This window comes from Eschrichtius robustus, chromosome 13 (assembly GCF_028021215.1).
Source record: "Eschrichtius robustus isolate mEscRob2 chromosome 13, mEscRob2.pri, whole genome shotgun sequence".
Classification (NCBI taxonomy): domain Eukaryota; kingdom Metazoa; phylum Chordata; class Mammalia; order Artiodactyla; family Eschrichtiidae; genus Eschrichtius; species Eschrichtius robustus.
Genome location: NC_090836.1, coordinates 80,126,365 through 80,140,692, shown reverse-complemented (window position 1 = coordinate 80,140,692; position 14,328 = coordinate 80,126,365). Strand labels below are relative to the sequence as shown.

General features: G+C 45.9%; 1 protein-coding gene across 1 annotated transcript in view; it reads right to left on the bottom strand.

The window, feature by feature from the left end:
- PLXNC1 (plexin C1) overlaps positions 1–14,328 on the bottom strand; it is a 143,997-nt gene that overhangs the window by 30,503 nt on the left and 99,166 nt on the right. Inside the window, exons 20-21 of the mRNA XM_068561923.1 lie at positions 13,138–13,336; positions 8,378–8,524 (exon numbers count right to left, since the gene is read on the bottom strand). Coding sequence (XP_068418024.1) covers positions 8,378–8,524; positions 13,138–13,336 — 346 coding nt within the window. The remainder of the gene's footprint in view (positions 1–8,377; positions 8,525–13,137; positions 13,337–14,328) is intronic.

The window sequence follows — 14,328 nt, the reverse complement described above, 5'->3', positions numbered from 1 at the left end:
GGAAGGCTGCATGGAGGAAGGGCCATTTGAACTGGGTCTGGAAAGGAGCTACATGTACAACAGTACAGGAGGAGGCCTCTGGACCATGGAGATACCTGGCTTCAACTCTTATTAGACTGATGTGCAGCAAGCTTCAATCTCTTACTCAGGCTATGAGGTTAGGCAGTCTAGATAAAGAATCCCATTTCCTCTGGGGAGAAGAGAGGGTAGAGGACTTGAAGAACCATGCTTGCCTTTCCAAAACCACCACCTTCCATGTCAGGGAGAAGCCCTGTACTATTTACAGAAACAAAAGCTGAAGAAGATAATACAGTTTGAGGTTTCTAACAATAATAGCCAACACTTCCTGAACACTCACCATGTGCTGGGTGTGCTTTGCTAATTCATTTAATCCTCACAACTGCTCTCTGAAGTGGGCACTATTATTAGTGTCATTTAACAGATGAAGAAACTGAGACGCAGAGGTTCAGAAATGTGTCCAAGATCGCAGAGCTGCTGACGGTCATAACTAGGATACGTCCATACTCTTAACTGCAGAGCCAAAGGCCAGTCGAGGTGATAAACTTCCGAAGGGCAGTCCCAATCTGCCTGAGGTCCTCAATAAACGCTATCCAAGCAGACAGGTTGGACAAAGCAGAGGAGGCTCCATCTCCTTACCTTGGCTGGCATGGGACCCCACGGAACCCACTCAATCTGGAGCACCCTGTGGCTTGGGCCCCACTGACAGGCATTTTTACGGAGCTCACGTTCACCCAGAATAAAGACGACCTTTCCCAGCCTCTGCTGCAGCTCGGTATGGCCATGTGATTAAGTTTAGGTCAATGAAATTAAGCAGATGTGTTATGTGGCAGCCCCTGGGAAACTTCCTTAAAAGACAACTGGTGACCATCTGTCGACTTTTCTATAGCTCAGCATATGTCCTGCTGGCTGGAATGTGGAAGGAGGCAGGCAGGGAGCAAACACCTTAGATCATGAGGTGACCTCCGGACAGACAGCAAGAGAGGAGCTGGGGTCTGTGAGGACATCCCAGCAGAGGCGCCCACCAGTGCTGGGCTGCCCACCTCAGAACTTCATGTGGGAGAGAGAGAAACTCCTCTGTTGCTTAAGCCACAGGTATCTTGGGTCTCAAGGAACAAGGGATTCAGGAACAATGCCTTCTCTATTATCAAGAAGGGTTCTTAGAAGGGCAAGGCTATCTTGAAGGCACAGGGACCAAACCCAGAGAAAGGACCAGACTGGAAGGACCTGGTCCTTTGCAGCAGGTCACAATCCAGCCCTTTTAGGTGTGCAGGATTGCAGTCCAAGTTAGCTGGGCAGGTGTGTCATTGTGGTCTCCTGTTCATATCTGTCCAGTGGGATATTGTCTGATATAGGTTGTAAAAGCCCACATATAGGGGTTATGGGTAACATTTTCAATAGTAACATAAGCTTTTAATGACAATGGATGCAGCTAAGCAACTGCCCTGCATCACCCATCATCAAAAAATAACCAACCAAATAACCAACCAATGGTGAGGGGACAGTTTCTGCTTCAACCATACTGTTGATAAGAAAAACAGCTCAGACGAGAAAAGCTATTATAAATAAATAATGAGTACCTACTCTGTGGCATGATGGCTAGACATCTTACAGATAGTATTTCCTGACCTCATAAAAAATGTACAAGGTTAGGGTTTAATTAAAATAATCCACCTGTTTAAAGATGAGGAAACAGGTTTAGAGAGGTTGAGTGACTTGCCCAAGGTCACACAGCCAGTTTGTAACGCGGCTGAGCCTGGATTCACACCCAAGACGGTCAGACTCCAAACCCCACCTCTTTTGAGCTGAACAACACAGCACCCCGACATACAACCACATTCCTGATTCACTAGCAGCTTTACCCATCGGCCCTTCACACAACTTGGCAGTTTCAGGTATTGGGTGGTAGAAAAAACAAGCTGCAGAGGGCTAAGAGGACACATCAAAAGCAGGGGAAGAGGCATTGCCCCACATTTTCCCCCCAGTTTGGTGGGGAAAGGATGATGCAGCTACCTCATTAACTCACCAGCCATATTCTTGGCTAATAAGGGCAGGGACGTTGCTGCATCCTTTCTGTAATACCTTCTAACACCTACAAATCAATTTTAAAAGAATTTATTACAAGCCAGCGACTTTATCATAGAAGGTCTTAGGCCAATAATTGCTTTCGTTAAATAAAACCTATAAAATACATTTCTAATTTCACTGCAGAGCCAAATGAAGGTCAAGAGAAAAGTCTGGTTCTTATACTAAACTGAATTAGAGAGAAGAAAACCACTTCCAGAAGTTCAGTAGAAGCAGCAAGAGCCCAGAGTTAGAAGTCCAAGTCTCAGAAAAGCTTCTGATCTGAGGTTTTTCTCAAGCTGAGTCAGCCCTGGGACATGCTACCAGCCGCCCCGCTAATGCTGCTCTTGCCTGCCCGACCTCACCCCCACACCCGCCTTTTTCTTTCCCCACCAAAGACTGAGAGCCCCACGCTTCCTGGGTCAGGGTATTTAACCCCCTGACAGAATACTGAGGGAGAAAGGCCTTTTCCATTTTGAAGAAAAACGTTAAGTTAATGGAGAGAATTTCCTCAAATTTAAGTTTCTCTCACGAGTCTTATACACTTGCTAGCATTTACTAACACTTGTTCATGCAAAAATCAAGCGAGAATCTGTCCAATTTAGCCCAAAATGATTGATTCCAGTATTTTAGGTTTAATGTATTTCACAGTTTTCTGGGTTTTTTTGGCAAAGTGCCCATAAGTTTCAGCTTTGTGGATAGTGGTGAGGCATTTCCACTGCTGTGTCCCTAGAAGGAGAGGAAACAGGCCAAGATTTTTGGGGGTGAGCAGGAGGGTGGATTCTAGGTTTTTTTTCTCTATTATGTCAAGCTCTAGATTAAGGGATGGCAAAATTTCTGTAAAAGGCCAGATAGTAAACATTTAAGACTTTGAGGTCTGTATCATCTCTATTGCAACTACTCAACTCTGCCACTGCAGCAGGAAAACAGCCATAGACAATAGTCAATGAATGGGTATGGCTGTGTGCCAATAAAACTTTATTTATAACAATAGGCAGCAGGGCCCCATTTGACCCACAGGTTGTTGTTTGCTGATTCCTGCTCTAGATAACAGTAACTTCAAATGGAATGCTGACTTTGACAATGCCATAAAAGACAAATCTAAAAAAATGCCTTGGGCTTCCCTGGTGGTGCAGTGGTTAAGAATCTGCCTGCCAATGCAGGGTACATGGGTTCGAGCCCTGGTCTGGGAAGATACCACATGCCACGGAGCAACTAAGCCCATGTGCCACAACTACTGAGTCTGTGCTCTAGAGCCCGCGAGCCACAACTACTGAGCCTGCACTCTAAAGCCTGCAAGCCACAACTACTGAGCCCGCGTGCCTAGAGACTGTGCTCTGCAACAAGAGAAGCCACCGCAATGAGAAGCCTGCGCACCGCAACGAAGAGCAGCCCCTGCTCGCTGCAACTAGAAAAAAGCCCATGCGCAGCAACGAAGACCCAATGCAGCCAAAAATAAATACGTAGAACAAATTTTATAATAAATAAATAAATTAAAAATGCCTTTATCTCCACCATGGTTTGCTATAAAAGTTACCATTCTCTGAGGGGAACAAGTATAAATAAGAATACTTAACGATGAAGTAACAGAGTCATATTTGAGCCATAAAGAGGAAAATTAAGTACGTGTGTATTTAGGTAACTAAATTATTTTCTAATCCCAAGACTATGGGTGTGAGAAGAAAGAATATGAAGAGGAGAATCATTTAAAGCACTCATTTAAGGTTAATTTTTCATTTTCCACTGCCTGTCATCAACTAGGATGACTTACCTCAAATGATTATAAAAAATGGTTTCGCTTCTTTGATCAGAAGCTCAGAACAGTAACTATGGAGTTAGTAATGGTTTCAGTATTATTGCAAGTCATAGTGGAAATGATTTGCACTATGGTAGAGAGAAAAAGAAAAAGAAAACAAAGCTCAAGAATTGTTAATTAACTTTACTGTTTCTCCACAAATGCTAGGAGTATTAAAAACAAGATTGCTGAAGTGCAAACATCAGGGTTTAATGAACAATGGGATGTAATTGAAGTAACAGAGAATGACTTAATGGGGACAGTGGTTTGTTTAATTATGGGGATAATGGATCTTCTGAAAGGACAAACTAAATGGAACAGAAGGAGCTGGGGAGTGGAGGGCAGAGCGGCCGCGTTGAAGGAAGCTTGTAGATGAGGAACTCTTGCTAGGGATAGCTAGGGCTGTGTCAGAGATGAAATATTTTACAAAACAGGATTGTCTCCAACGTGGTAACTATTGGGGGAAAAAGGCTAGTGTGGGCTGGCAAAAACATTCAATAAATCATAGCAGAGGCATTAAGATTTCTGTAGGCGAGTATCTGTGCTTTTTCAAGATTTTCTAATAATCTTAAAGACTTTCTCATAGATATGAGAATGAGGGCAATATTATGTTTGTCAGAACACTGTTTCCCAGGGCGCCAAGATGCTATCTCTGATACAGCCGACTGGCAGGCTCATTTCCTGGGTTTAAGAGTTCAAAAAACCATTTCTCGCTTAACTTTGATTATAAGTCAACCTTCTCTTGCTAATTCAGCACACTTGCCATGAGTTATTGGGTTTTCTCATCGCCTCCTGAAAGTGAAGCAAATGTCCTTTCTCCCATGTGGTACCCTTTCCCGGAACCGAAATCCTCAACCTTCACCCGCTCCTCCGAAGTTTCAGGCGATCCGCTCCAGAACGACTCTCTAGACACAGCCCACCCTAAGGGAGAGCCCTTCAGCCACAAAATCGAACGTGCCTAAAATTTTGCAAAGGAGGAAAAACCTTAGAGCAATAGGGCTTATCCCTCTTCTAGATGTCAACTCGGAATCCCTGGATGTTAGAGGAGGGAGGGAGGGAGGGAGAGGGAGAGAGGGAGAGAGGGAGAGAGGGAGAGAGGGAGAGAGGGAGAGAGGGAGAGAGGGAGAGAGGGAGAGAGGGAGAGAGGAGAGAGAGAGAGAGAGAGAGAGAGAGAGAGAGAGAGAGAGAGAGAGAGTGTGTGTGTGTGTGCGTGTGCGAGGGCGCGCGCGCAAACCCTCCCCTGACGCTCCCACCCAGGAGGAGCAGGAGAATGTTATGGCAGTTTGCCTCACTGAACACCAGCCTGCACTGCCTTGCTGGAGGAGGATGGTTTCTTCTGGTCCTAGAGGAAGTGACTTTATGGGGCTTTGCTTACATTTAAGAAATGGCAGAGGAATTTTCCTCCCAGGGTACAGCAAACAAAGAATTACTTCTTGGAGCCCATGTGTTAGTATAATGATTTCATGTATAAGCAACTGGCATGTTGCCTTTATGTTCTAGAAAACACCCTACACCTCAAGGAGAACACATCCTAATCTTAGAGGCGTGAAACCTGACTTTTAGGCTGTTAGATGAGGCGCTGTGTTTTTCAGCATTTAGCCAAACAGGAGTTTGGGGGCCTCTTTTTAAATGTGTCCCAGCTATGGTACCAGGCTCTGTCATTTCAAGTTGTTTGGGTGGCTGCTCTTGATTTTTTTCCCCCTGGCTTTTTTTTCCTTGAAAATATTTACACACACACACACACACATACACACAATCGAGTTTGTTCACCACACCTTGGTTTTCAAATACATAAACCACCTCAGCAAATTTAGAAAATCAAGACTTCAAACCACTGGGTGTACATGCCTGGGGAAGGGGGGTAAAGTGAGAAAGGGCGGGGGGAGGTGGGAAAGAGAGGAAGGAAGAAAATTTAAAAGATGATGGTTAAGGCTGAGGGGACTTGCCTGAAAGGAAATGAAAAACCTTAAATTTTTTATATCGACCTTCTGCTAACATTTTGTCACACAAGCACAGACCGGATCAAGCTTCTCTGGAGCTTCCAGTATAACCATCCACCATGAAAGAGGTTTGGGGCGGGTCCAATGAAAGGCATTAAAAATCAATTTCAAAGTCAAGGGCCCTAGAAACAAGTGGCCCAGCCCTTTCCCGGTCTCAACGCTATCTACGGGCAAATCCGTATTCGGAAAGGAAGATTTATGTGGATTTCTAAAAACATAATTTTCCGTCAACCTTTTCCCCAGGGGCTACAAAGGATCCAAGAGTCGACACAAATGTCTTCAGCATCAAGAAACATTTTGATGATGAGTTGAGTGTTAACAAATCAGAAACACATGGTCTTAATTGACTGTGAAATAAATAACATTTCAAAATGAAAGGGGGAAAAGTGTTCGGATGTAAAGCATTAGAAAGGACTCAAACCTCAAAAGTTGCTCCAGGCATTTGAGTCCTCCCCACTCCCAGTTCCATCTTCTGCGCTCCTCCTCTCCTTCCTGTCCGGGTTCGTGTTTTCATGAACGTGAAACACTGCTGGATTCCCCTGACCTATATTCACTTGCAAATATTTCTCTTTGGGAACCTGTGGGGCTCCTAAAATGTCTCAAAGTAAAAGCATGAACACCTTCTGCATTAGGACCAAGGCCCTGGGTTTGAAGACAGGACCCTGAATCAGTAAAAGGAGAGTCAATAGGCCCTGATGCAAGTTCATCTTTTGTTCTCCAGGGTACCAGTGGGGTTCTTCCTGCAGGATGCACATTAGAATTACCTGGAGCATTTAAAACATCTATCCATGCCTGGGCTCCATCCCCAGAGATTCTGATGTAGTCAGTCCGGAGGGAAGGCCCAGGCATGGGTCTATCTGGATCTGCATTTCTAACAAGCACCCCGAGGAGATTTGAATTAAATTTAATAGCTCTTGACAGGGCACTCCTGTGCCCGGCAATGGTCTAAGTACTTTACAGAATATCAACTCTTAATCCTCACAACATCCATGAGATAGGCAGGTACCATGATCATCATCCCCATTTTACAAGTGAAGAGATGGAAGCACAGAGAGGTTTCCAAACTTGCCCAAAGTCACACAGCTAGCCAGTGGCAGAGGCAGGATTCAAACCTGCCTGGCTCCAGAGTCTACACTCAGTAACAACGACATCAAGAGTTCTCCCTGTGTGGCCCTGGACCAGCAGCAGCTGCAGAAAGCTCTTCAGAAATGCAAATTCTTGGGCCACACCCCAGACCTACGGAATTAGAAACCCTGGGTGCTGCCTCACAACTGGTGTTTAATAAGCTCTCTCTCGGGGACTCTGATGCATGCTAACATTGGAGAACCACTGCACTCCACTCCCCCTCAGATACAGACGGGAGCACAGACAGAAGTCAGACCTGCTGACGTTCTGCTCAGCCTTCCACCTTGTGGATGGCGGCTAAGCACGTGCCATCTTCAGTGGAGGGTCAGCTCCATCCAGCGGTGACCGAGCACTCGAAAGAGCTGATCTAGGGACCCTTCTCCCACCAGAGGACACAACCATAACATAGCCTACAGCACCATGGTGCCTTCTCCAATCAGGGGATGAACTCTTCCAGGATGACACCGCAGCGCCTGCCATCCAGAGCGAAGTCTCAGGAGCCTCAGCCCCCTTACTGAGCAACACCAAAACCCCACTGTAATTTCTTCCTCCTTCCCCGCTAATGAGATTGTGAAGCAGCCCGGAATCTCTGTAAAGCTAAAGATCAAACCAAAATACAGCACTCTCTTTTCCAAGTCTCTGTTAACAGAAAAGCACAAAAAAAAATCCTAAGTAATTTTGGAGATACTTGCCATGCTTGGCTCTCTGTCTCTAAAATTCCTGAATGTGCAAAAAATTGGTCTCTTTTCCTTTAGGAAAGGAAGAGAGTGGGCGGGTGGAGTGGGGACGGGTGAAAAGGAAGATCTTAAATGGGTGAAACCCTCCAGCAGCCAGGCAATCATCTTCCTGTCGTGATTTACAGCATTCCTCTAAAAATATCTATGAGATCACAGAACGATAAGTGCATGACACCAAACATTTGTAACTAATCCATGAAAATAAAGTAAGGGCGTCATGTGGCAGGGGGAACACAGCGGAATTTGTCTTGTGTTATCGTTCTAAAATAAGACGGCCTCAATTTGGTTGAAATATATCTTCACACATTGTCTTCCAGAGCAGAGCCGTTTGAGAAATTCTGATTGCAATTATAAGTGCTGAGTAGGGAGTGCTTTGCAGTTCCTCTGCCGATGCTGAAAGCTATAAGCAATCCTGATATTAAAATCTTTGGAAATTGAGGAGTACCCCAGGCATCATTACAGTACTTTCTCCCCCAATCCGAGTAATTAAAATCTATTATGTGAACACGTGTTAATATTTTATCAACTACTGTTTTTAATAAGCTGAACGTATGAGGCCTCCTGTGGTAGGAATGATATCATTTCAAGCGACGCTTCCCAACCCACCCTCTACCCCGCCAGCTTCGTTGCAAACTCACCACAGTGCTGAATTCCGGAACCTGCCACAGCAGCCAGTCCTCATTAAGCGTGTACAGGGCTTTGCAAGTGATTACATCGACGGGGCCCTTGTTTATCTTCTGGTTCAGAGTCGTCACCAGCAAATAGAACGGTTCTCCAACAGTCTCCTTGGAAAAGACGCAAAAGTGACAGTTAGCTTTCGGCAGAATCCACTGTACTTTCCAGAGAATGAAAGTTTCAGTTTATGGCCCTACGACAGGAGACAGGAGGCAGTGTTTTCTAACAATCAACATGCACCTCCCAAGAAAATACACTTTGCTCCACTTAGGACTAGGAGCAAAACTCAAGAAACTGCCTCTTCTCCCCAACACACACGTGTGTTCACACACGCACACGCACACTCTCACGGCATTTACAGAGTAGCCGATCATTCTTTTATGCTTAAGCTTCTCTATGGTAGCCTAATGCTCATCAGTTGGCCTAAGAACCGTGAGTAGAGATTTAACCTTTCTTTACGTTCTTACTTAACTGCCCTTTTTTTTTTTTTCAGCGCGCTGAAAATAAATGGCATGTAAAAAATGCAGAAGGATTAGCCTTGGTAACCAGAATAAACATAAAAACATTTTATACATTTACCTAGGAGGAAGTTTTTTGGTGTTAACAGGTTCTCACGAAGGAAGTGGCCTTGAGTTGCACAATCTGCAGCCTCCTTTCCCGACTGTGAGGCGGCCAGCCCCGGGTCCTTCCCAGACCCAGCCTGCACAGTCCCACCCGGGCGCCTTTGCTGGTACAGGCCCCAATGTACCCCACCTCCTTCCCCTGGGCCAGAGCCGATTCCAGATCCTTACTCTAAGGATCTTCCCAAGCATTTGGCCCATCCTGATAACTTCCTTCTGCACCTTTTTCTCGACCAGGGGTGGCCACGTCTGCTGTTATTGAAACGCCTGAAATCTGTAGCCACTTTCCACTTGAATGGACCCTGAGCAGCCCAAGTGGGAGGCTTGTGTGTCCCTGCTTTCATGCAGCCTCCCAAAGCACGTCGCCCTGGTTTGACAATCCTGTAGTATTTGCTAAGTAAATAAACCCTCAGTGATCAAAAGGACATTAAACTGAATTTAAGGGGCAAGAAGAGCCAGGGCCAGAACCAGGAAGTCAAACTGCCTCAGTAATGACGAGAAGCCAGCCACGTGACTAGGGCTTGAAGCACCAGTTTACAAAGTCAAGCTTCACAGCCAATGCATCTGGCTTGGAAAGGAGGGCTCCACTGGATCTCTCACCTGCTTTCCCTTGAAGAGGTAAGCTAAGACGTCTTCGAGGTCTCTTGGATCCCACCCCTACCCGCCCCGTACCATCCTCTATACTGACTGCAAAAGCACAGCCTTCCCTGGTCCCAGGCTTCCTGTCACTCCTCTGCTGCCCTCCCTGCCACTGGGGCCCTGTATCACTTTCCTCTCCCCACCCTGACATACCCTAGAGTCGCCTCCTTACTGTAGGACAGGGTTGGAATGTTCAAAAATTTCCCAGGTGGGGAAAGCGCTGGGACTAGAACATGACATTTCAATTCTTATGAGAAACTTCCTTTATTTAGAGGTTCACAACCACACTGCTCTCTTCTCTCTCCCTCCACCCCCTTAGGTGATGTCCTGACCACAAACCTAGAACCTCACTTCTCTCTTTGTTTCCAGCCACATCAGAGATGGGGGTGAGCGCCCTTGGGAGGGGGCTGGAGGCACCCGCAGAGGTCGGCGTTAGGGGGCCGGTGGGCTCTTCTGGGCTGTGTGGAGCGACAGCTCCAGACTCGATGACTCTGTAGTAAGAATTCTCCACAAGAGTGCAGCTAGACTCAGATAAGTAACATCTCACCTGGCACCGTTACCCACACCCGTGGTTCTAAGCCTGGATAATCGTCACCAGAATCCCTTGGGACTCTTATAAAGAATTCAGATGTCTGGGCCGTACTCTAGACATGGAATCTCTGGAGATGAGGCCTGGGCATCTGTAGTTTTAACACCTGCCAGGGGATTCTGATGCGTGGCCAGCTTAGGAAACTACGGAGCCATGATGTTTCTTTGTCACCACTGAACACAAGTTCTAAGTTAGTCATACCTGCTGGTGGCTTAGGCATCTCATCAGACCAGGGTGCACACAGCTTCCCAGGGAGCCGGTCTGGGGCAGAGCCCCAGTTTATGGAACCGACCCTGCCCTTCCCCTCCTGTGATGGGAATTAAGCTTGGCCCCTTCACTATCCTTTCCTTCGTGAGACCAGACTCTCTGACCATGGCTGAGCTTTAGGCTTCCGCACCTGTGATCTCATTCCAGCCCCAAATCCCTCCCTAAGCCTGGAAGAAGGTAGCTGCCTTCCTGGGGAAGCATTAAGCCGGGTGGCTAAGAGCTCCCTGGTGCTGTCACACGAGCTATGGGATCTTCCTCTATGGGAGGAAGTCTTGTCTATCCTGTGCACCCCAACTCCCCAGTATGCAAAATGGTCATAAAGGTTCTCACCTCATGGGATTCAGTGAGAAAAAGGAAGCAAAGCTCTTAGCATGGTGGTTGGCACATTCAATAAACGGTGGGTATTATTATTACTTGACCCACAGGGCCTTGGAGGCACAGAGGAGGAAGTTACCTGGAGGTCACAGAGCTCATGGCACCCAGGCCGATGTTTGGGGGGATGGGTACACCAGAAGGACTAGGCCATCAGAGTCCCACACCCCTTGGGCACCTGGCTGGGGAAGTCCAGCCCTCCGCGCCAGAGGGAATTATTCCACTGAAAACGAAAGTATCGCCGACGGGCCGAATGCCACTTCCTCCCAGGGAGCACGCTGGCCCCTCACCACCCCAAGTGCTCAAGACACTCCTGAGTCAGCACTGCAAAACCTTGACGAGGAATCCTCTGCTCAAGGGAGCCATTTGGACTCAGAACGCAGATTTTGGGGACGCCTCGCCTTTCTAACGCCCAAGAGCAGCAAGGGCAAGGCTCTGACTAGCCTTCGAGGGCTCAGAAAAAGAATCACAAGGTCCCAGAGGAAAGAACTGGAAAGGAATTTAAAACCAATGGCCACGCACCTCATTTGGTGGGTAGAAAACGGATGCCCAGATGGAAAGGGCCGTACCTGGAGCCACGCAGCAAGCTGGGGCTGAGATGAACTCACAGCCCGAACCTGCTGCTTCTAACCAAGACTCCTAGGCCAGCGCTCCTCCTACTCCCCCCAGGTTCTCAAAGGCAGGGCGGTGGAATCACCTGCAGGAACTTGGAAACGTCGACTACTGCGCCCCACCCCGAGCTTCTGATTCAGTGGCACGGTAGGTGGTGGGGCAGGAGCTGCCTTTTGAGACTAAGACCCAGAAACTGGGTGAGGGTCCTGCTGCCTCTGTTTCGAAGCAGCTGCGGCTGAAGCTAGGATGGGGGAAGCCAAATATATTCACCCTAGAGTTAAGCTCTCCACATCTCCCCAAAGTGTATGATGATTTATACCAAGTAAACAGAAAAGAAGGCAGATTTCATTAATCTTAATAAATGGGCATTGCCTTGGGAGAGAAAAGGGTTGGTTAAAAAAAAAAAAAAAAAAGGTTGTGCATCTACTTGTAAGATTACATTAAACATTAAACTAAGCACAGTCTATTTAAGGCGCTGCTTTTTGGATCTAAACTTAAGTAGCGCTGTTAAAACCTGTGGCATAGCAGTGAATCTTATTCAAACTTTAATTAGATTCAGAACTAGCTACAAACACACAGTTATGCAGTTTTGCTGGAATCTGGATGGCTGGTGAAATTAAAGAAGGATAAGAACGTCCTGCACCAGGGGCCTCGGAGGGCTGAATGAAGCCTGGGTTCAACAGAACACACTTCTTTTCCTACTAATATTTTATAATAATAATGGGCACCATTTATGGAGTGCTTACTCAGTGCCAAGCAATTGCATACATTTTCTCATCAGTGCTTCAGAACAGCCCTAAAATATTCTTCTTCCAATTCTACAGGTTATAAACCCAAGGCTCAGGCAGGTCAAGAAACCTGCTTGGGGCCTCTGGTAAGCGGTGGAGTCTAGATTCCAACCGGGCAGCGGGCTCCAGGGCCCATCCTCTTAACCAATGGAATCTGTGCAAAATCCACATTTGAAAAGATTTTAAGATTCAATTAGATTATAACCATGTTCACTTAACTGTAACAAAGTGAACTCAAGGGGTGGGCGGCTTTTTGGAGACTTGCTTTCATCTGGGATAACTGGTTGGAATTGAATGTAATTAGCTTACAGAGAGCGTAGTGGTAGGTAAATGGCTATTTCCAAGATGCTTCAGAGGCCCTGAAAACAGTGTGTTTCCATCAGTATTTGAAATATGCCCTCCACTCAGCACACGTTAATTAACCATGTGAAGGTGGATGCAAAAGTCAAGGGGTATAAAGTTTCAGTTATGTAGGGTTAAGTTCTAGAAATCTATTGTACAACATTGTGCCAATAGACGACACTGTTTTGTACACTTAAAAATCCGTTAAGAGGGCAGGTCTCACGTTAATTTTTCTCACTACAATACAATTTTTAAAAAGGGAAAAGTCTTACTTGAGGAAATTCTAAATGAATTATACTTGCATAGGCCAGTTACAGCAAAAACAAATTTTATTTTCCCCTCCGTGTGCTCCTAGTAAGGACCAAGACTAAAAGTGGTTAAAGGCCGACACCACGGAGTGCTCAGGATTTATCCTGGCAAAGACATCAGCATCTGCTAAAAACAACTGCCTATATAGTCTTAGCTCTGACACCACCAAGGGATGCGACACTTACCCGCAGAAAACCAGAAAGGCAGACGGACATCCAGTTTGTGAGGAGTTTTTCCACCACGGACTCTGTGCGTCTCAGCATGAGTTTAGGCTGCATGTTACTGCACTGCTCCATCAAGTCCCTGGTCAGCACCTCGAGGATGCTGGTTAGGTAGACCAGCTTAGTTTGCAGTGCAATGGTTAAGAAGGAAGCAAACAGACACCTATTTAAAAATAGAGCCTTGGTTACAACAGCCAAGACATGGAAGCAACCTAAGCGTCCATCAACAGACGAATGGATCAGAAGATGTGGTACATATATACAATGGAATACTATTCAGCCCTAAAAAGAAGGAAATCCTGCCGTTTGCAGCAACATGGATGGACCTTGAAGGCATCACGCGAAATGAAATAGAGAAAGACAAATACTGTATGATCTCACTTATATGTGGAATATGAAAAAAACAAAACAAACCTCAAACTCAGAAAAAGAGATCATATTTGTGGTTATCATGTTGTACACCTTAAACCTATACAGTGCTGTATGTCAATTATATCTCAATAAAACTGAAAGAGAAACAGAAGAAGATATACAGATGATGGAAAAAAAAGCATATTAAAAAAAAAACCAGAGCCTTGGTTAAGCACGTTAATCATCAACTGTGGCTTGCTTGGTGCTGATAACAGTTTCCAAGGAAACTTGAGGGGTCAGGCAACGGGGTGCTAACGGGGTGCTGCCGTGTGGGTGCTTTTTTTTAATATCTAAGTTTCAACTACCTTCGTCCTCGATCCATAAAAACCACACATCAATGTTAACTTCAGGTCATTTTATATGGTTTTCAGCACTTAAACTTTAAACTAGAGCGGTAACAAGAAGTGAATATCTTCCCTGAATTTTCAGGGTGTTTTCAAAAATAGAAAACAGCACACTTCTGCTTTTTGACTCAGGACTCATGTGTTTTCTTGGTATTGGGTTTTTTTAGGGTGCTTTTTGAGGGGGGGGTGTCACATGTGTGTGCGTCCTCAAAATAGAATTTGTGTTAGAGCGTTGTGATCTGAAATGGAAAGAAACATCAGGACTGCATGGTGGCCCAAATCAACCAGCCTCTGGAGAGATGCATGTTCTCAGATACCAAGCTCAGGTTGTAGTTCCGAAACAAAATAAGAGGCTCAGGTTTTATTCTTTCTACTTAATGGCTTTCAAAATATAAACAAA